The 19,969-nt window shown below is 42.5% G+C and overlaps 2 protein-coding genes and 1 long non-coding RNA gene across 3 annotated transcripts in view; all 3 read left to right on the forward strand.

Moving 5' to 3' along the window:
- The first annotated feature begins 1,478 nt into the window (after positions 1–1,478).
- On the forward strand, positions 1,479–4,092 carry LOC111947932 (serine/threonine-protein kinase pim-2). The gene is made up of 8 exons (XM_023958784.2): positions 1,479–1,648; positions 2,150–2,401; positions 2,507–2,601; positions 2,786–2,833; positions 2,941–3,159; positions 3,402–3,582; positions 3,655–3,825; positions 3,911–4,092. Exons 1-8 carry the CDS (start codon positions 1,591–1,593, stop codon positions 4,000–4,002), a joined length of 1,116 nt encoding a protein of 371 aa, XP_023814552.1. The 5' UTR covers positions 1,479–1,590; the 3' UTR covers positions 4,003–4,092.
- Positions 4,093–4,352: 260 nt separating this feature from the next.
- LOC144994393 (uncharacterized) lies at positions 4,353–6,454 on the forward strand. The gene is made up of 3 exons (XR_013657927.1): positions 4,353–4,491; positions 5,237–5,900; positions 5,976–6,454. It is a non-coding gene; the product is annotated as an uncharacterized LOC144994393 (long non-coding RNA).
- A 4,813-nt stretch (positions 6,455–11,267) lies between these two features.
- si:ch211-158d24.2 (multiple epidermal growth factor-like domains protein 9) overlaps positions 11,268–19,969 on the forward strand; it is a 31,827-nt gene continuing 23,125 nt past the window's right edge. Inside the window, exons 1-2 of the mRNA XM_023958782.2 lie at positions 11,268–11,965; positions 12,944–13,148. Coding sequence (XP_023814550.1) covers positions 11,482–11,965; positions 12,944–13,148 — 689 coding nt within the window. The 5' untranslated portion in view covers positions 11,268–11,481. The remainder of the gene's footprint in view (positions 11,966–12,943; positions 13,149–19,969) is intronic.

Raw genomic sequence — 19,969 nt, forward strand, 5'->3', positions numbered from 1 at the left:
CTAAATACAAAACTCTCCATATGATGGTTGATGATCCCTTTAAGAAACCACACAAAGAGAGGGAAGTCCTTTCCAACCAGTAGAAAATCATTAGTCAGAGATTTGAGATTTTTATCATCTTTATAATAAAAAAACTTAGAAGTGAAATGATTTAAAATGAATTCAGAATTGAAATCAAAATATTAATTTCACATCATCTATCCATCCATCCATCCATCCATCCATCCATCCATCCATCCTTTTTCAGAACCTGCTAAATCCCTTTTGGGGTCACAAGGTTGCTGGAGCCAATCCCAGATACTTTTGGATGAGGAGCTACATAAATTCACCAACCAGCTTGGACCACCTGGTGCTAAATCAGGAAGCAGAAATGCTTGAATGCAGTAGAGCTCAGCAGGATAACATCACTGATGATTATGAGCTACTCAAGAAAGGTAAACCTTTACCATCAACCAGTCACCTGCTCTGTCTTTCACCTGAATTTGACAAAGCACATCAAGTCATCGGAGTGGCGATTGGGGCGAGTGGATGGCCTCGTACCTGCAACTGTACATCCAATTGTACTCAATCCAAGTCATACTTTCACAAAACCGCTCATCCAAGAGTATGATGCTAAACTTTGTCACCTTGGACCTGAACGTGTGTTCTCTGAACTGAGACGTAGGGTTTGGATCCTTCCAGGACGAGAAACAGTAAAGCGTCATCAACATGGATGCCCTGACTGTTGCAGATGGAGATCAAAGCCAGCAGTGCAAAAAAATGTCTGACCTCCCACAACCTAACAGATTCAAATAAATCTGCACTAACCTGGGGAAACTGCATTCAGGCTTCAAATACATTTGCTAGAATTCTGTGTCTGGGTTTTGATAACAAGCCAGGCTTATGATTTATCCATCCATCCATCCATCCATCCATCCATCCATCCATCCATCCATCCATCCATCCATCTATCCATCCATCCAGTCTGTCGCAAGGCCGATTGATAAATGAATGAATAAAAAGCATCAACTTTTTAAAAATATAGATTTGAGCTGTTTATCATAATATAATAAAAGTGTGAACAATAACCATAATGTTCATTATTATATCATAATACCATTCATCACATTTATTCACATTTTCCAATCCTTTATCTCTGCTGTCACGAGGTCGATCAATAAGTTTGTCGATGAAAACAAATTGTAAAAGCATCAATATATTAATGCACTTTTTTTGCTGCTGGCATGTCCGTGTAAATCCACGCACTGACCTTCTGGTTTTTTTTTCTTTAGTTTTTTTTTTTCCTGTAATGTTTGCCTAAAAATGACAAAAAGTTTAGAGAAAGTTCACTCAGCATCAATGTGAAGAATTTGACACATTTTGAAAATCAACAGTTTTTATCCAAAACATTCTAAGATGCGTTGATTTGAATGTCAACACAGAGAGGAGACATGTAGTGATGTCACATAGGTTGCTTGGCAACGAAAACAGTTCATATAAAAAAACTGCAGTTGGAGATTCAGAATCACTTGCAACTTTGTGCGATTGAGTCTGGTTGTACGATTTAGAAGTTGTAAAGAAAGTTTTTATCATTGAACTACTAAGGAGAAGATGGAGAAAGAAATAAATATAAAGCATGACCCTGAGGCGGATATGAAACATCATCCGGGTTAGCAACAGTTTTGTAGAATGTTTTGCTGCAATATGTGGCGGTACTCTGAGAACGAAATCATTTTTATTTGTTTTCAGAGATGATTTCTTTAATCTGCAATTGTTCTGTTAAATTATCGATTCCAAAGATGTCTGACAGGGTTATTACTAAAACATTTACCAGTTATTACATTTTCTATACCAAGTTTTAATTTTCTTAAATTTGATCTATTAAAAATATTCCTATATTTTATATTAAAACAAGGTTAAGTTAATTTTCTTTCTAAGATATTCCTTGAGAAAATGTGATTTCCGTTGTATTTAAATGTACTTTGCTAACGTGAACAAAGTTCTGCAGAAACATGAGAGTTTGATGGGTCAAAAGTTGAAAATTAAGGTTTTTATCATCGAACTACTGAAGATGACGAAGATTCATGATCTAAAATGTTAGAAATATATTGTGAATTTCAAATGATATTTCCCTCTAACTGTGATTTTTGTTTGTTTTTGTTACTTGAAGATGAGGAAAAAAGAGTCCCGTCTAAAGAGGATGGCAGGACCAAAGCGCTGAAGAGAAAGGCCTGCTCTGATGATGATGATGGAGAAACCAAGAAGAGGAAGGTTGAACCATCTGAGCCTGCAGAGCCCATGAAGCCCACCAGATTAAAGACGATGAAGAATAAGAAAGACTTTCTGAAGAAACTGAGGAAGTTCATCGAAAAGAGAACTTCTCTCAGTCGAACCAACACCTCCTCGGTCAAGACCAGCGAAGGTCGGTTCTTTATTTTGATCAAATAGTAGTTTATTAGTAAAATCTGATTTTAGTTTTTAGAAAAAGTTCCTTCCATCACACCTGAACTAACATTTCTGTCTTCAGATGACTTTGAAGCTAAATACGAGCAGATGGAGCAGTTGGGTGAAGGAGGCTTTGGATGTGTTTTTGGCGGCTTCCGCAGATCAGACAACCTGCAGGTCAGTGTTTGTCATGCAGCTGCAGTGAACGAGCTTCAGGCTTTCATTGGAAAACACATTGAAAACATGGATGGTTTTGCTTCATCTGGTCCGTGTTAGTTGTTGAAGGTTTAATCTGAAATGTCTGAAATTGTCGTCTGTTTGACCTTCAGATTTTCTGACCACGTGTGTTTGTGTCTTGCAGGTGGCCATCAAACGCATCGGAAAAGGCTTCGGTCTAAATACAGAGGTGGTGAGTGGGAGTCATGCAGCGCTGCAGAAGTCATGATGAAGATCTCTGCTCTGAATGTGTTCCTTTGCAGTTCTCCTCTTCATCCTCTCTTTGTGGTGATTCCTCAGGATGAACACGGACAGTTAATCTGCACGGAGGTGGCCGTCATGCAGAAGCTGAAAGACCCACAGCTACAGTCTCCAGATAAAGCCTCCCCCGTGGTTCTGCTGGACTGGTACGATCTGAAGGAGGAGATCGTCCTTGTAATGGAGAGACCGATCCCAGCCACAGACATGAAAGTGTACCTGAAGAACAGAGGAGGCATAGCAGAGGAAGATGAAGTTAAGGTAGGCTTGTGTTCACATTCTCTATTTGTTCCAGATGTTCTCCTTCTACTCCTGAAGAAACTTCCTGAAGTTCTGATCTTTGACTGAAATCTGGCTGAACATGTTAGTTCACTGTTTGATGCAAACAGGCTGAGAAGTTTGCAAAGATTAGAACTAAGAGAAAAACAGACCCTGTCCTCCTGAGAAGCAGCTCTAGAAGTTGTCCCTCCTTTTCCTCATTGGGTTTTTGTAATGTGTTCCAGATCATCATGAAACAGCTGATCCAGACAGCTGTGGATCTTGAGGAGAGGCACATCTTCCATCGGGACATCAAAATTCAAAATGTCCTGATTGAGACGAGCTCCAGTGTCCCGCGTGCTCGCCTCATCGACTTTGGACTGAGCTGTTTCACCACGGAGACCTCCGTGTTCACAGACTTTGCAGGTAACAGATCAGCATCTGCCATAAAGGAAACCACTGAGGAGCATCACCTGACCTGAAGCTGCTGTTTTTCAGGCACATTGAGTATTGCTGCCCCAGAGTCTATGTTTGGCTCTGGCTACAGAGCAGAACCAACCACAGTGTGGCAGCTTGGAGTGGTTGGGTATGAGGCTTTACATGGAGTGGGCTTCAACACCAGGATGTTCGGGATGAATATGCTGAGGATCAGCAAAGACCTGTCCCCGGGTAAGAAAACTCTGTCCAGAAGTTCTTCCAGCTCTTGGATTACTGTAGCTCTCACCTTCATCAGTATTCATCCTCTTTTTTTCAGACTGCCAGTGTTTTCTGAAATCGTGTCTGAGGTCTTACCCTTCATTCCGGCCCAAGCTGAAGGAGCTGCTGCAGCATCCATGGCTGATATAATCTCACACACACACACACACACACACACACACACACACACACACACACACACACACACACACACACACACACACACACATGCATCCACAACATAACAGTAACATCTTAACAGAGCTTGACGATGTGAACAAAATATCAACTCTCTGTGTTTTTGTCATTTATTCCAGCAGCTCTGCCAGCAAACCTAAAGAAACATCTTCATCAGGAAACCAAACAAGAGAACTTCAAAAGAAGGCGGGGTCACATTTAGATGAGCTAAGAAATCCTCAGCACTACAAACCATCAGTTCCTTAACTCTCTGCTGTCTTTGATAATAATATTCTGGATCAATGAACTGTGTTGTTGTCATCTGTAGATTCCACTAGTGCTGCCACAAAACCACAAGAAGAAGAAAACGAATTAAAAAACAAAAACAAACCGCAAGACACATCTTCAGCTGGGGACCAAACCAAAGAGCATCATGAGAGGGCGGGGTCACATTTGGATGAGGTAAGAAATCTACGACACAACAAAACACAAAATGGTCCAAAGACCTAAACGGTTGGAGCATTTGGACAAAATTCCCTCCTTATTTATTAGTAAAATCTGATTTTATTTTTTAGATCAAGTAACAGAATATTTCTGTGTTTCTATGTCCAGATGAGTCTGAGGTACTTAAATGTAGTTACTTAAGTTACTTCTCTTCTTTAAGTTTTTATAATCATTTATTTTATTTGTGTTTGTTTATGTGTATTTAATTATTTAATTATTTTATTACATGTGTGGGGATTGGTGTTTTGTGTTCATGTTTGTTTTAATGTACAGCACCTTGAGCTGTTCTTTTTACATGGAAGGTGCTATAGAAATGAAATTAATTTGAATTTATGCAAAGACACAGAGACAAATCACTCCTTCTTACATTTTACTCCAAAAAACTTGATCCTGTAGCCTGATCTCTACCAGCATGCATACAGGCATTTTGTGCTGCATTGATGGCCTCCTCAGTGGATGTAGATTTATTTAATCCATTACAACTTTCAGTCCATCATGCAGATGATGTCTTATTCCTACAAAGCAAAATGAATGCACAACTCATAGATGTCAGCATTTTAAATGACATGCAAAGCCTAAAGTAGCCACTAACTTACAAAAACCTGATGAAGGAAAAACATTAGCAGACTTTATCATAAGGATAATAAACCAGAAGGAGGTGTCCAGTGCAAATTGATTGCAATCTGACTCTTTATCTCCACAGGAAAGCACATTAGTGAAACCAGGCGACTGGGTGTTCATCAAAGTCCTAAAGAGGAAGAACTGGACCAGCCCATCGTGGGAGGGACCATACCAAGTCCTTCTAACCACACCCACAGCTATCTGAACCCCCCAGCGGGATACATCTCAGTCACTGGACGTTGCAGCGTGCACCAAAGGCCTAAAGGAGGTTGTTGTGGTGAAGTCTGACTGCAAAGGGGTTCTGCCTTTTAGTGGCGGTTCGTCTCAATAGTCAGTGAAGAAACCAACAGAACCCAGCATCCATTAGAACTTGGGTCCTTGAAGTGACTCTGCAACCTAGCAGCATGGAAGGCCCACTGCTGGGAGACAGCAGCAGGTGGGTGCGGTGACTGTTGCATGTCTCCACGTCCCCCTAACTGTCCCAGCGATGGAAAACCAGGAGAAGGCGGTACCAACCTAGCCCACCAGTCATTGGACCTTCATGTAAAGACAAAATCACCTCAAGGATACCGCCCAAGATCACTCCTACAGTACCAAGCTCTGATGGCAACAGAAATGCACACAAGGTGTTGCTTCAAGCCAGGAAGATGCAGAGGATCGCTCCTGATGAATACGGACATGTCGCCATGGTGACCCCTAAAGGAATCAGCCTCAAGACAAAGAAGAGTTTATGTCATCAATACAGAGTAAGCAAAAGAAGCCCCATCCCAGATTTCAAGAACTTCTTGGAGTCGTTGAACAACATGTTTTCTGTCTTCCAGGTCCCCAGATGCTGGGGGGATTCCTTCTGCAGCTCCTTCAACCCCTCAGCTATCGGTGGAAGGGCCATCTCTCTTTGAATTGCCTTTCCCGAGGGTTCTTCCTAAACTGGCCTCACAGGGAGTTTTACCTCGTCTTCATTGAGAGCTTGGGTTGGGGGGCGGAGCGTGCACCAACCACACTGGGTTCTAATTACAATCGGGCAGCAGAAGTAAAGAGTACCCATCACATGTATTAATAGATCAATTTGGACTCCTTAAATTAGAAAATTAACTTTTATTTTATTTAACATATTTTACTAAATTAACAGATTATAAACAGTGGGTAATTCTAGTATTCTAATGCTAATTTCTGCACATATTTTGTTAATTTGTGGGCAAAAATTGTTCATTTGTACATACACAATTCCAATTTGTGCACACAAAATGCTAAATAATCGGCGCAAAATCCTACCTTTGTGCAGAAAGTACTAATTTGAGTACACAAAATTTTAATTTCTCTGAACAAAATACTAAATTGTATTTAAAAATGCTAATTTATAGGGAGAAAATCTAATTTATGAGCATAAAATACTAATTTGGGTGCACAAAATCTTATTTATGTGTCCACACTACTAATTTGTGTACACAAATTTTAATTTGTCCAAATAAAATACTAAATTGTGTTTACAAAATGCTCATTTATAGGGACAAAATCTAATTTATGAGCATTAAATACCAATGTTTTACCAATGTATTAAAAACACTAACTTGATGCCGCAAACTATTAATTTAAGGAAACCTAAAGTGTCTCTGAAAACTAAATGACGAGAACCAAACTAAATTGACGTAAAATCGTACATCTATGCTTCTGTTTTTTAACCATCAGGAATTTCTGTAGTAAATAAAAATGGGACTTTTTACTTCTTACTTGTGAGTCTGTCTCTTTCTGTCAGGTTTAATATTGTCATCTTGATCAAGAATAAAATACTTCCGCTCAGTAACAAATGATGGAACTGGCTGTGTATCTGTGATAGAAAAACATGAGTTTCAGCATTTTGAAAAGATGTCAAAGGTTTTGGTTCCATCAGCACAGATGGTTGGATTTTAGCTTTTATAGCTCCAACAAGCTGCATTTGTTACATTTAAAGCTAATTTTAGATAGAAAGACAGATATTGTTGTTGTTTTTATTTGTTAATAAATGGACAAATCCATTCTAGATTCAGAGGGAGCTGATGTAAAATATGATCAATGTGTCCTAGATCAGGTAAATGAACATTTCTATGCTGCTGCTTTTCATGGAGCTGCAGTCAAACATACACTAGTTTAGAACCATCACACCTCTGGAACAAGTGGGACTGACTTCACTTTAGTTGAATTCAGATAAAGTTGAGCATTTTTGGTTTGAATCTTCAACAAAAATGCTGTAAACTCAACACTTGAAATAATGTCAAACAAATAAAGAGAACCTAAAGAAAGGAGAGAGCAAAAAGACCTCCGACGAAGAAAAGTGGAACCCTAACTCCTAAAAGTTGTCCATCTACTCATCTGGGGAGTGGAACCAGCGACTACATGTAAACCACAGGTTATCGGATAAAAGAAATTATAAATATAAATTATACGTAATACATAGAAAAATATATTATTTATTATCGTTATTATTATTATTATTATTATTATTATTATTATATACAAATATACATGATCAAATAAATATCTTTGTCAAAAAGCTAAAAGAGAGAATTCAATAGATAGTAAAAAAATAAAAGTTGCTCATATGATGAAGAAAAAGTCAGATTTATTGGCAAAAAGTTGAGAAAAAGAAAATATTTCACTCTAAAATGAAGTAAGAAATCTACAGACTGAAAAATAACAAAAAAGAGGAAAGGAAACCCTGACAGGTCCTCAGCTCACTGCAGCACAGACTTGACAGCTGATGGCGCCCAATGAAAGCCCAGCAGGATGGATCAGAGATGGACTGCAGGCAGTGGTGAGGACTCCAACATCAGCTGATCCAGGGTGCAGCAGCTGGAACCTGGAGAGGAACAACTAAAGAGCCATGAGGGCATTCATCGAGTCACAAAACATCAATAAAACAAAGTGTGCATGCGTGTTCAGGCCTGTTTAGGCCGAGAACCGCCATTGCCGCAAAAAGAAGAGCAACTTCTAACAAGTAAACAATGAAATGCAAATTAAAAAAAAAGAAATGCAAATAAAAAAATAAACGCTGAAAATAATAACTGCCATCACAGCAAAAAAGAAAAGAAAGCGATGCGGAAAAAAAAGAAATGCAAACATAAAAAAAAGCGATGCATGTAGGAAAATGGCTGCACATGAAAGGAAAGCCACAATGGATGTGACGCCACAACAGATCAGGGGTCAGTTTCCTGAAAGTACACCAGACGTAGATTGGCTTTTGCTACACACACCACTGCGAAAAGAAGAAGGGATACAGGAGGATGAATTGGAACCTGAACGAGAAAGTGAAGTAAGTGAAAATTTTGGTGTAAAATGTTACTATGTACTCTGTGATCTGCTTAGATCACAGTTATGTTATCCCACAATAATTCCTCCTTTTATCTTGAAAGGGCTTGGGTGAACTCATTCCCTTTCTCCCTGCACTATACAGGTGATGAGGAGACTGACCTTCATCACCAGTCATCAAGGTTTAAAGCTGATGTCATCAGGCTAATGTCACAAAATAAAATCCCAGAGAACACTTGACCAAGAAAAAAATCATTCATTTATCCCAGAGAGCTTTTTCCTAAACATTTCAAAATAAAATACCTGATGTGTGCATGTAATCTGCTTTCAGTTTTTTCAAATCTCTTCTTTAATGCCATTAAAGAGTAATTTCATTACTTTTGATCATTTCAGCCTGAAAGTCATTTTAAAAGAACAGATTTGTTTATTCTAAAAGTAAAATGTTGAAACTAACGACTTGCTGATAAAAGGGTGACTTCTTTAAATCAATCATTTTTGGGCCTCATCATTATTATTAATGATATTTATAAAAACAGCTGGCTTTAACCTGTGAGTTTGTCAGGATGCAAACACACACACACACACACACACACACACACACACACACACACACACACACAGGAAAGATCTTGATTTAAAACTGAATTTTGAGTTTGTTTAAAAATCTTTTTTCATTTTTAAAGTGTTTTATGATCTGAAACGTTCGTGTGTGAGAGAATTGAAATAAATATAAGAGCAGACCTGAAAACAACTCTTTCCAGACATCAACGGTAATTTCTCGTGTGTCTTCATAAATAAACACCCATTTGGGGTTAAAATGTGGTCCTTCCAAAGGAGAAGAATTGACTGTGGATCCGAACGTAACACATGGCAGACTCCACCAGGGGGCGCCAAATCCCCGCCAGCTGAACCGGAGCTCAGAATCGCTTTTCATGGCATCATTTAGAGAGAGCTGCCAGACCCAGACCCAGAACCAGAACCAGAACCAGTCATGTATGACTTACATGTCACAGTAAAATGGAAGGGTGAGAAAGAATAAGCTGGACTGGAAGTAGCTTGCACAACATTTAACTTCTAGTGTGTTTCTGGACATCCCAGCCCTTACACTCACCTGGTTCATGGAGCCGTCTGGGTGCAGGAGTACCTTAACCACGCTCACCAAAATAAATGTATTAATTGCTACAAAGCATTTTTCTGTGGTGCAGCTCAATAAAAATAAATTCTGGCTCTGAAAATATATATATTTTTAGTCATGCTTTAAAAATTAATATGATCTCAAGAGTCTTAAACATAAAACCTTTATTGGTCCCACAAACTAATGTTTTCACACACCTAATTTTTCCTGTATTTTTAATATTTTTTTCTTTTAAGATGCTCATGTAAAAGATAATAAAACATCTTTGAACACAGATTTTCTTCAAAAACATTTAGGTTTTAAACTTTCCTTGGAAATTGAAGTTACTTTTTACAAAGTAACTAGTCAAACTGTCAAATGGGAATGACTAAATGTAATATCTGGCTTAGAAAATGCAAGAATGGAAACTAAATTGGAATAATGTGGTTTTGCTTTACATTAAAAAGAAAATCTAAATCTAAAAAAAACGGTCAATTTCAGTCTAACAGTGAAAAAGATGAAAATTCCCACTCCAGTCATCTTTTGATCTATTGTAAAAGTGTTCACAGAGGTCTTTTGATTATGATTATGCTGTTTATAGCCAGTTTTTTCTCAAAACTGTTGTTTTCTAGAACATAGTTTCTGCAGAGCGGCAGGAGTTCCTGAGAAATTCACCTCTGTTATGTCGACCGTTGACGTTGACCAACTCTGCCATTCTTTCCCTTCCTGTTGCTGAGTAAGGGGCTGTAAGCTGAGCTCCCACTAGCTTACAGCCCCTCTCACCCCCAACCGTCATTAGCGCAACAAAAAATATCAGAGCCATCCAGCCGTACAGTTCTGATCCAGATTCCAGGTCAGATGAGGTAAACAAAGACGTACATGGATCCATCTGTCTGCATGTATCAGAATGGAGCTTGTGACCCGACCAGCACATTTTCTGGGTAAGAAGAACGATCTTTATCAAACTGCCTTTTTTTGTCTGCTCCTGATTCACAATGATTTGAATAAAAAAAAACCTCAGAAATGCCGTTTTTATTTTTATTGTCTTTTTATTTGTCCATCATCAGAAAATGCGACCTAAAGATGTTAAAAACACAATTTTCATAAGTCTTAAATGGTGTAAACAATCAGACAAACTTTGCTCCATTTAATGCCTTAAGACAACAATTATTTATCACAACTCAGCATAAGTGTGAATAGATTCAGCAGCTAAATTGCTCCTATTCTAGATTTTATTTACAATTTGTAAACTGAATATAGACCAAAACAAACTAGTGTCACATTAAGCCAAAGACATATTTTACCTGAGGCCACTCCAGAACAAGAAAGAGTCTCCTGCTGCCACAGGTGAGGTTCTGCTGAGTCACGGTAAAGAGAGCACCTGTGGGTTTTTCAAAACCACTGAAGTCAAACATCAATGAGGAAAGAGGAAGCGGCTCAGGAACTGGAATCTGCACTGTTGGGCTTTACAAAGAATGTAAACAAAGCGTGAAAACAAGCCAGCACCTGCGTGACTAAACCTGCAGACACCTGAGCGCAGGTGAGCTCCTGCTAGCACCGGAAGAGCCCCCCAACGCGGGGAGCGCGCGGGCAGCGCGAAAAGCAGGAAATACAGGAGCAGAATTAAACCATCTGAAAACAGAATGAAGGTTAATTGTGGATGAACGCCAACACCCCATCATCTGAGATCTGCTACAGCCTCGGAGAAGGCCGTCTCATCGGCGGGCGCTCGTGCGCCGAGTGACGCGTAACGGCGGCTTCCATTGGCTGCCGCGCGTGTCAGTCACGGCGGATCGGGGGGGTGGCGGTGGAGGTGAAGTGTTGACAGCGGTTCAGAGGGCAACAACAGCAGCGGCTGCCGCGGATGTCCGCCTCCGTGCAGGGAGAGGCCGTGAGTCGGGCGTTCATGGAGAACTGAACCCGTCCTAACGATGCTCGTTTCTCCGGTACCGCGGTACCTCCTCTGCGTGGGCCTCTGTGTCGGATTGTGTGGAGCTGCACCCCGCATCATCAGTCCCGACGATGCGCCGCCGATCTCCACGGCGCCCCGATCAGACTCCGGAGCCCAGGAGAGCCTGCGCACCGACCAGCCCGGTTCCGATCCTGGGAGCAGGCTCTCGCCGGGATCTTTAAGCGGACTCACAGGGACGGCTTCGAGTCCGGACCCGAAATCAGCCATAACCAGCATCGTCGACCCCGAGGCCGGAATAATAATCCCAGCCTCGAAGGAGCGGAGGAGGGACGGACGGACCGGAGCGCGCCGGAGATCCGTGGAGGCTCAGGCGGCTCTGTTCAGCCCCTACAAGGCGCTGCAGACCGGAACCGGGCTGTCCATGGTCTCCGAGCGCACCGCGAACGACGCCTGGGCTGCGGACAACGGCGGGGCCCCCGTCACCGCGGCGCAGAGCAGCCAAGGTGAGTGCGCACCTGCGGGTCCGGAGGCCCCGCTGGTCCGGATCCCGATTCTGATGGATTTACAACCCGAGAATAAAAGATAGGCCGAACACGCACGCGCACCTGACGCTGGAGGCTCAGGCTTGACGCAGAGACCGAGGACGTGGGTTGGCAACAATGGACCCCCCCCTCACTCCAGGCTGCGCTTTTCTCAATAACATGAAGCCTAAAGCAGGAAGACCCTGCGTGCGTGAACGCGTGCGTTTACTGAGCGGGTTTGGACCGTAGGGGTGGGGTGGGGGGCAGATCATTTCATGAATGAACCACCCCACATGTGGATGCTGAGCTCAGACTGAGCCTCCTCATTGTCGGTCTCTGTCTGCAGCGACTCCTCACTTGTTCAGAAAACCAATGCGGGTCAAAAATGGGGGCGGGGCTTATGTCCCCTTTGATTCCTGATCACTCGCCTGTCCGACACAGGATCCAGCTTTTGTGTGTCCATTACGGTTTCTCTGTGTGGGACAGATGTGCGGCTGATGATCGGGGAGCTCCTCTGTGACCTCTGACCTTAGCCGCTTGCTCTCATCAGCACCTGAATCTGCTCCACAGGGGGCACGTGAACTGCTGCTCCACCACGAAGAGACCCCCCCCCCCCCCCCCCCCATCCATGTCGAGGTTGAGGAGGGGCAGAAAGAGGGGTTTGCCCCACAGAGGGCCTTCAGCTCCCCCTGCCTTGAGATCCGACTACAATCAGGAGGACGGTTCTAGGATCTACAGCAGGGGTGTCAAACTCAATTTGGTTTGGGGGCCACATTAAACCCGTCTGATCTCAAATGGGCCGGACCAGTAACACAAAAACAAACTAACCTGTGGTCCGCTTCTTATCCGTAGCTTTGTCATTTGCTTTGTTCACTTCTGCAAAAGACGTTGACAAAATATTTTTTCGGAGGGTCTTTCTCCTCATGTTCTGTCGTCTGTCCCATTGTTGTTCATTCACAGAGCGCACGTGTAACTGCAGCAACGGCAGCGAGGGCATCTCTGACCCGGAGGACTGCGACCCCAGCACGGGTCAATGTTCCTGCCTGAGCGTCGACACTGGCCTGCAGTGCGAGGACTGCGAAGAGGGCTTCTTCACCAACGGCACCAGCGGCTGCCTGGCCTGCAACTGCGACTCCATCGGTGCAGTGACTCACCTCTGTGACAGGTCAGACTCCCCCCCGCCCCATAGAGACGATTGCTTTGTCAATGCTGCAGAAGGCGGGTGAATGTCAGCTCTGGTCAGCCGGGTACATAGCAGACAGACCTCAGCAGTCATCGATCAGCTGATATGTAAGACGGCCTCATCGTCATGACTGCGGAGGTTTCTGGTTATCAGGGTGGGGGCTTTAAAGCAACATCATGTCTGCACAGCATCATTTCCAATCATCACTGACCTGTGTGACCTTTCACACGTGCGCACACTCTCATTACCCCTCACATCTTGTTTTTGAACCTCTCCATGTTCTCTTTCACTTACAGTCTCCGTCCATTCTCCTCAGGATTTGCTCTTGGAGGAATATTTGGACAATAACAGGACACCACACATTATTTTCCACAACATAAGGCGCACTTGAAAGCCTTATTTTGTTCAAAAATCAACAGTGGGCTTTATAATCTAGAGCGCCTTGGGTATGGATTTATTCTGGTTGTGCGATTTTGTTTTGTTGGTTGTTGATTATACGCTAACATGGCTAACATGTAGGTTTTTTTTTTAAGTGTTACTAACACGGTTGGGAGTTAGCATAGTCAAAGTAACGTGTATTTTAGTGTTATCAGTCTGGTTTTTTACATGTTGCAAAAAAGGATGGGAGTTACAGGTATTGTGAACACACTAATTCGGCTACCGTGTAGCGTGTTACAGACAAGGTCTAGAGTTTCTGTGAACGCAAAGATAAAGTCTGACTGATGGACTTTTCTCTGACTGTTTTGTCTCAATGAGCATCATAGTTTTTATGACATGAGCTCCAAAAGAGATCATTCGCCTTATAACCAGGTGTGCAAAAAACCCGGTATAGTTGACGGGCCGACGTCGTCTGCTGTCGCCTTTCAAGTATTTTAAAAAAACGTTGACAAAGTTGATGATGAAGGCACCTGATCACGCAGAATGTCCTGATTGTCAGCTGGCTTCTGTTCTTAGGGAATGCTTCCATCGGAAACAGCTCCAAATCATGATACTACCTCCACAGGCATCCCTCCACAGTGTTCAATGATTCTTGCTAAACTCAAACAGGCTTTTGTCAGTCAGCCTGGTCAATGAAAGGTTTTCTGGACCTTTTGGTTGAGTCTACTCAACATACAGTAGATGGAGGTTCTACTGCAAAGGTTTGGTTGTATGTGATTTAAGCTAACCTGACAACCATATATGAAAACCAATCCTGGAGGTCCATGAGGGTATCTTTCTGAACCAGAAACACATCAGTATATCTGAGAGGGAATGACAGTTTAGACTTCTGCAGCAAATGAAGCTCTTGTAGACACGACCTGTCGCTGAGTGACCTTTCGTGGCCTGTTACCGTGTCGTGGCATCCCCAGTGACGCTGGTGTTTGGGTTAGGGCGAGGTTTGTGTGTTATCACTGGATCTGCCCATCTGAGTTTAACTATAAGTGGCGCAAAACTGATTTGGTTTGCATCCTCTGCCACAAGTGGACTTATTTTGCTCAGGAAGGCGAGTGAGCGCGCCATGGAACCAGCTCTGGCTTCAGAGCCTCAGCGGCGTCTGCAGAGGCCGTGATCTAAACTACTCTGAACGCTTTTCACCGGGATTCTGTGAGAGTTGGTGAGTTTTTTCTCTCACGCTGACCTAGTTTCATTCTCTATATGCTAACCCTCCTTGGTTGTCATGGCAACTGCAGCGTGTGGATGAAAAGTGAAAAGTTTTGGCCTGAGCAGAGCAGCTCTGAGTTTTCTGCTCAGACTCAGAGTGATCTTGTTTGTTCTGATAGTAATCAGAGTGTTGCTGACAGTGTTTCTTAACCAAGATGCAAAAAAGATTCCAGCTTTCTTTCTGGAAGACAGACAAGCTGGCATGCGGCCCCTCCTCGAGTCGCGGCATGTGCGACCGACCACAGCGGCGTTGCGTGCACGTGTGTGCAGACGTTCAACAGGGTTGTTATTTCTGCCTGTTGTTAGCAGGTTGAGTCAGCGTTCAGATTGCTGCTCTCACTAACACACCAGCTTACATCAGACCTGGGAGCTTACATGACTCCTGGCAGAATCAGAGCTCTCATGGAAGCTGAGCGTGCCGATCAGATCAGGAGGCCTGCTCTGAACTTCAGCTGCTGTGAAGTTCAGCTGGATTTTGCAGAAGATGGAGACAGGAAGACTATCTCAGGTCTGTACTTTCCAACAGAAGTTTAAAAAGTCAGTCTCGTAATGTCTGAGGCTCTCCCGATTACTCTGCCAGCCAGCCCCCCCCCCCCCTACTCAGGAGCTTATCATAGTAAGTTATAGAGATAATCAGCTTTTTGACCCCCCCCCCCCCCCCCCCCCCGTCTGCTTCTTTAGATATCACTGCCATTAAGTAATGAGCTGTGAGGAAAATAGTCTGCTCTTTAAATCTCTGCTGCCAGAACAAAGCAGCAACAATGAGAATATGTGACTTCCTTTTTGTAGGAGTTACACATCCAGCAAACCCACTCAACAGAGGGTGGTGTCTGTGCACAGCAGGAACTTTCTATGCATGAGCACCGTGCACATTAACATTTAATCTGTTGTTTTTGATAAAAGGATTTTTTGTGATACATGAGAAAATATCCCACCCCAGCAAAGTCAAACTGAAAGAGCTATCCCCTCCTGCAAATTCCCAGTTAAAGAAGATGCTTGTTCCATTAAAAGAAGATTAAAAATTGGCCTTAAATTGTTAAATATGCCTATGCCTAGGCTGTGTTTCTACAGAAGAAGAGTCAACAGCTGCAGCTTTGTGTGATTGTGGAAAAATACCTGACTGAAATGAGCTGCTTACAATGTTTGGAGCTTGATTCTTAGTTCGTGAAAGCATTTGCAAAGATGTTTGTTGACAAAGTGCGTTGCACTTCTTTTTAAACACCAACAGCAACCTGCAGGGGATTGGTTAGCCTGTCAACAGTAGCAAATAAAACATGAGAATTAGATGGCAGTGTTTCCATGGGCTGGTCCCAAGTAGAAGCAGAAGGTTGGATGAGGAAGAACATCTGCTGTAAAAACTGAAGCCAAATCACATGTGTGAATTGCAGGGTGAATTGTGGCGGCGGCCCCTGAGGGAAGCAGCCATGCAGCAACAAACCGCTCATATTAATAGCAGAAAAAGTCTTGTTTTTACCCTTTTTTTTCAGAGTTGTAACAGCGGTTTCAAGGTCTTGCTACCATTAAACAATCATTGAGAAGATCGCTTTAGGATGCTTTTGCTCCAGTTTTCTACAGTCTCTCTCTCTTTTTTGCTCTCTGAGCTTTTTTCCCACCAAAAATGGATGCAGCCTTCTACTGTGCAAATATTTCTAAAATAATAATGTAAGGGTTGCTGCCATTGAAATTCAGCTGAATCAAACAGGCTGTGTTTACCAGCCGACTGGAAAGGTATTCTTTCTACACTCAGTAGTTGTCATTTTGATCTGTTCTAAATATGGTTTCACTTCTTACTCACCAATAGCTGTTTGTCTAGACTCAAAAAGATACAGCTTTCTGTCTGTTACTCACTGTTATGCAAAAATTGACTATCGGCTTTAAAGAAGCAAAAACATTTTCAAAAAGTTAACCGACTGTTGCAAACAGGTTTTCTCATCAAATAAAAGCAAAAAAATATTCATATACTAAAAATAGACTTAAATAAAAAAATAAATATAAATATTTATTTACAAAATGTGAACATGAATCATGTTATGTGGACTGACAGGTCATTGACAGGTCTGCCTAACAGCTGAGTTAAGTTAAAAATGAAGCAAACATTCAAACCTTCTTCTGGGCCTATTATTAAAATCTGCCTGTGACTGTCAGAGAGTAAAACCTCTAAAGAAGGAATATTTTTAGGACGGACAGGCTTAGGAGTGGCACGCATCTCTTACGTAACTCTGCTAGCTCAGGACTTGATGCATTCCAGTTACCTTTATCAGCAAGTCCAGGACAGGCGCAGGTGGACATAAGCTGGACGCCAGCAGCTCTCCAGACTTTGTACTTTTATATGTCATGGGTTCAGCACATGTTTGCGCAAACACATTTACAGCCTTTTATGATGGTGAGTGAAGTGCTGTCACCCCCCCGAGGAGAGTGTCCGTCCACAAAACAATGACAGTTTGTCAGAGGAAGCGTCCTGTAACAGCAGTATCTCAACAGCGCCCCCTCTGGTAGAGTCAGCTTTCAGAAAAGATAATGCATTTTTGTAGACTGTCTAAGTGGTGACCTGTGTTTTACTGGTGTGCTGTGTGAATGCACTAATGTCAGTGTGTGGTCAACTGGAAAATCAAACCCCCCTCAGGACTGAGCTGATGGAAATGGTAAACATACGGAAAAACGGGGGCTCTGCAGCTTCAGAGGAAACTATTCCAGCTTTGTAAATATCCTAAAGTATAATGAACAAACAGACCCAGCCTTTTGATACACACAGAACTATGGTTACTATTTGTATTCTAAACACAGACTTGCAGACTCACGGCTTTATTTCAGAAACTCCGGGCCAGCTAAAACACTCCCCACTTTAGGAAACAGCTTTGTGTCTAATGCCTTAGTCACATGGACCCATGTGGGGGTTGGCCCGTTCCGCTGATGCAGGTTTTTGGGTTATCCGGGCCGGTGGAGGGTTGTAGAGAGGACCGGCTGAATCTTAAGGGACCGTAGGAGTGTCCTGAGGTTCCCATATCCTTCAGGTAATTACTCTAACTCACATAATCTTAGTTAGTTTGTTTGAGTTTTTAGGATATAGCGATTGGATTTTCCTTTCTGGAAGTCTGTTGCATGGATTTGATCCACACTACACCTTCATACAGTCTTCAGTGTTGTTAACAGTGACATGAATGCTAATCGAAAACTCATGGATTCGCGCTCTTAAAGCCACGTTTACGGTGTTCACAATGGACAAGGAGGGATGGGCTTCTTCTTCTTTTTCTTTCTCTACTGTTTACTAGCGCATGTCTGCCACCTACAGTTGGAATAGTCTTGGTGCGAAATGTCAAAGTGCTGCCGATCTGGTGAATTTTGCTCCAGGGTTTTTCTTTCACAGCTCTATTACAATATAAGAAAGACTTGGTGTCTATCATTTCGGTCAATTATTCATTTCTCCTTCATGATCAAAGTGTAAATGGTTTAAATAAAAAAGGGACACCATCCATACATCCCTATCAAATCCCGGATTGGTCAAAGTTTGACCTGCTTTAACTTTCAACATGCATTCAATGGCTGCACATTTTGTATGTAGAGCCTAAAATGGTTGTAGTAACTTGGGTGAACGTGGAAGCATGAAATGCACACACATGGCCGCTTGAATGCGTGTTTTGCCGAGGATGGTATGAAGGTGGCTTTACTCCTGAAACCTTCAAAGAAGGTTTATGACACGTCTCTGGAATGTGTCTGCCTATCATAAATGTTTTTGCAGCTTATTGATGCCGGAGTTCCTTTACAGCCTCCACAGCTTGTCTGCTACAGCACCGCTTAGAGAGGCGGTTGTTTTTCTGAAGCTTACATTTGGGAGGAGTGACTCGCCTCAGCAGATGTAGAAAAATAATGAAGGAGCACCTGAACTAGGGCTGCACATTATGAGGAAAACTCGCGATACTAGAGATTAATATTGCGATAACGATATAATTTGCGGTATATAAATAAATAGCAAAATAAGCAAAAACATAATTACCATTTCATTGCAACAGTTTAAAAATTATACTCGAAATGACCCTCATCGACATAGGTGACAAACATCTAATATACTAGGTCTCCATCCGATTGGTCAACGACTTGAAGGAAGGCGTCCATCCGATTGGTCAAATGCATTAAGGCATTTATTTGATTTATTGTCTTAGCACATTTAAGGTTGACTATTTATTGCGATTTTCGCCGTCTTTTGCGATATGCAAATTGCAGAGCTGGAAATTGCGATAACGATAAACTTGCGGTGTATTGTGCAGGCATAGCCTGAACCATCTGGTTCTGCTGATTGATGACATTTTCAAAGCATCATTGGTATTTTTTGTGTTAATATGCTGATTTTTTTCACCAAATCAAACCAGAAAAAACTGTCGCGGCTGCTTTAGAGTAGTTTAGTATAGAAAACTTTAGAAAACAAAAGTGATCACAGCATAGTTAGGCCTTTTCACTCCAGTAGATGGGTTTGATTACTTTAATAAAATTATTAGTCTGCCATAAACAAAGATATAATGCTTTCAGGATAAGAGGCTTCTGTCTGCATGTGAGCTTCTGACCAGGGTCTCTGAAGACGGTGTCTGAATTATTCATGCAGAAGCGAAGCCTTGATCTGATGCCAAGTCAGTGGCGCCTTTCCACCGATGAGGCTGTCAGGAGGCGTCCTTACCCTTCCAGCATGCGGGGCACAGGACTGGAGTCTGGGGATTCTGGGTCCTGGCCTCTGCCTGGACTGGGATCGTGCTCTCCATACTCCTGAGTCAAAACCGTTATTAGGTTGACTAGTTGTAGGGGGGGTATACTACGAGCCCAGTGCATGGGGGTCAACACCGACCCTCATGTATTCAGCAACATCGTGATACATTTTAGTAAACACACACTAACCTGAACGCCGCCGTCTGCTCTCCTCTACACAAACACGGATGTTTGTCTGTGGGCAGACATGCCTGATGTATAAAATATGTATGTGTTTGTGCGTATGTTGGTACACACATATGTGTGTGTTAACTTAAATGTGTTGCATGTAGACTTGTCTGTGTGAATCTGTGTAATTACTGGAAGTGTGTAGGTTTGTGCAGACAAAGGCTATATGTGTGCTTATTTGTGTGCGTGTGGATAATTGAGTGTGTAGAGGCGTGGGGTTGTGCACTAAAATGCAGCCCTTC

This window comes from Oryzias latipes, chromosome 9, assembly GCF_053564925.1.
Source record: "Oryzias latipes strain Hd-rR chromosome 9, Olatipes_Hd-rR_3.1".
Classification (NCBI taxonomy): domain Eukaryota; kingdom Metazoa; phylum Chordata; class Actinopteri; order Beloniformes; family Adrianichthyidae; genus Oryzias; species Oryzias latipes.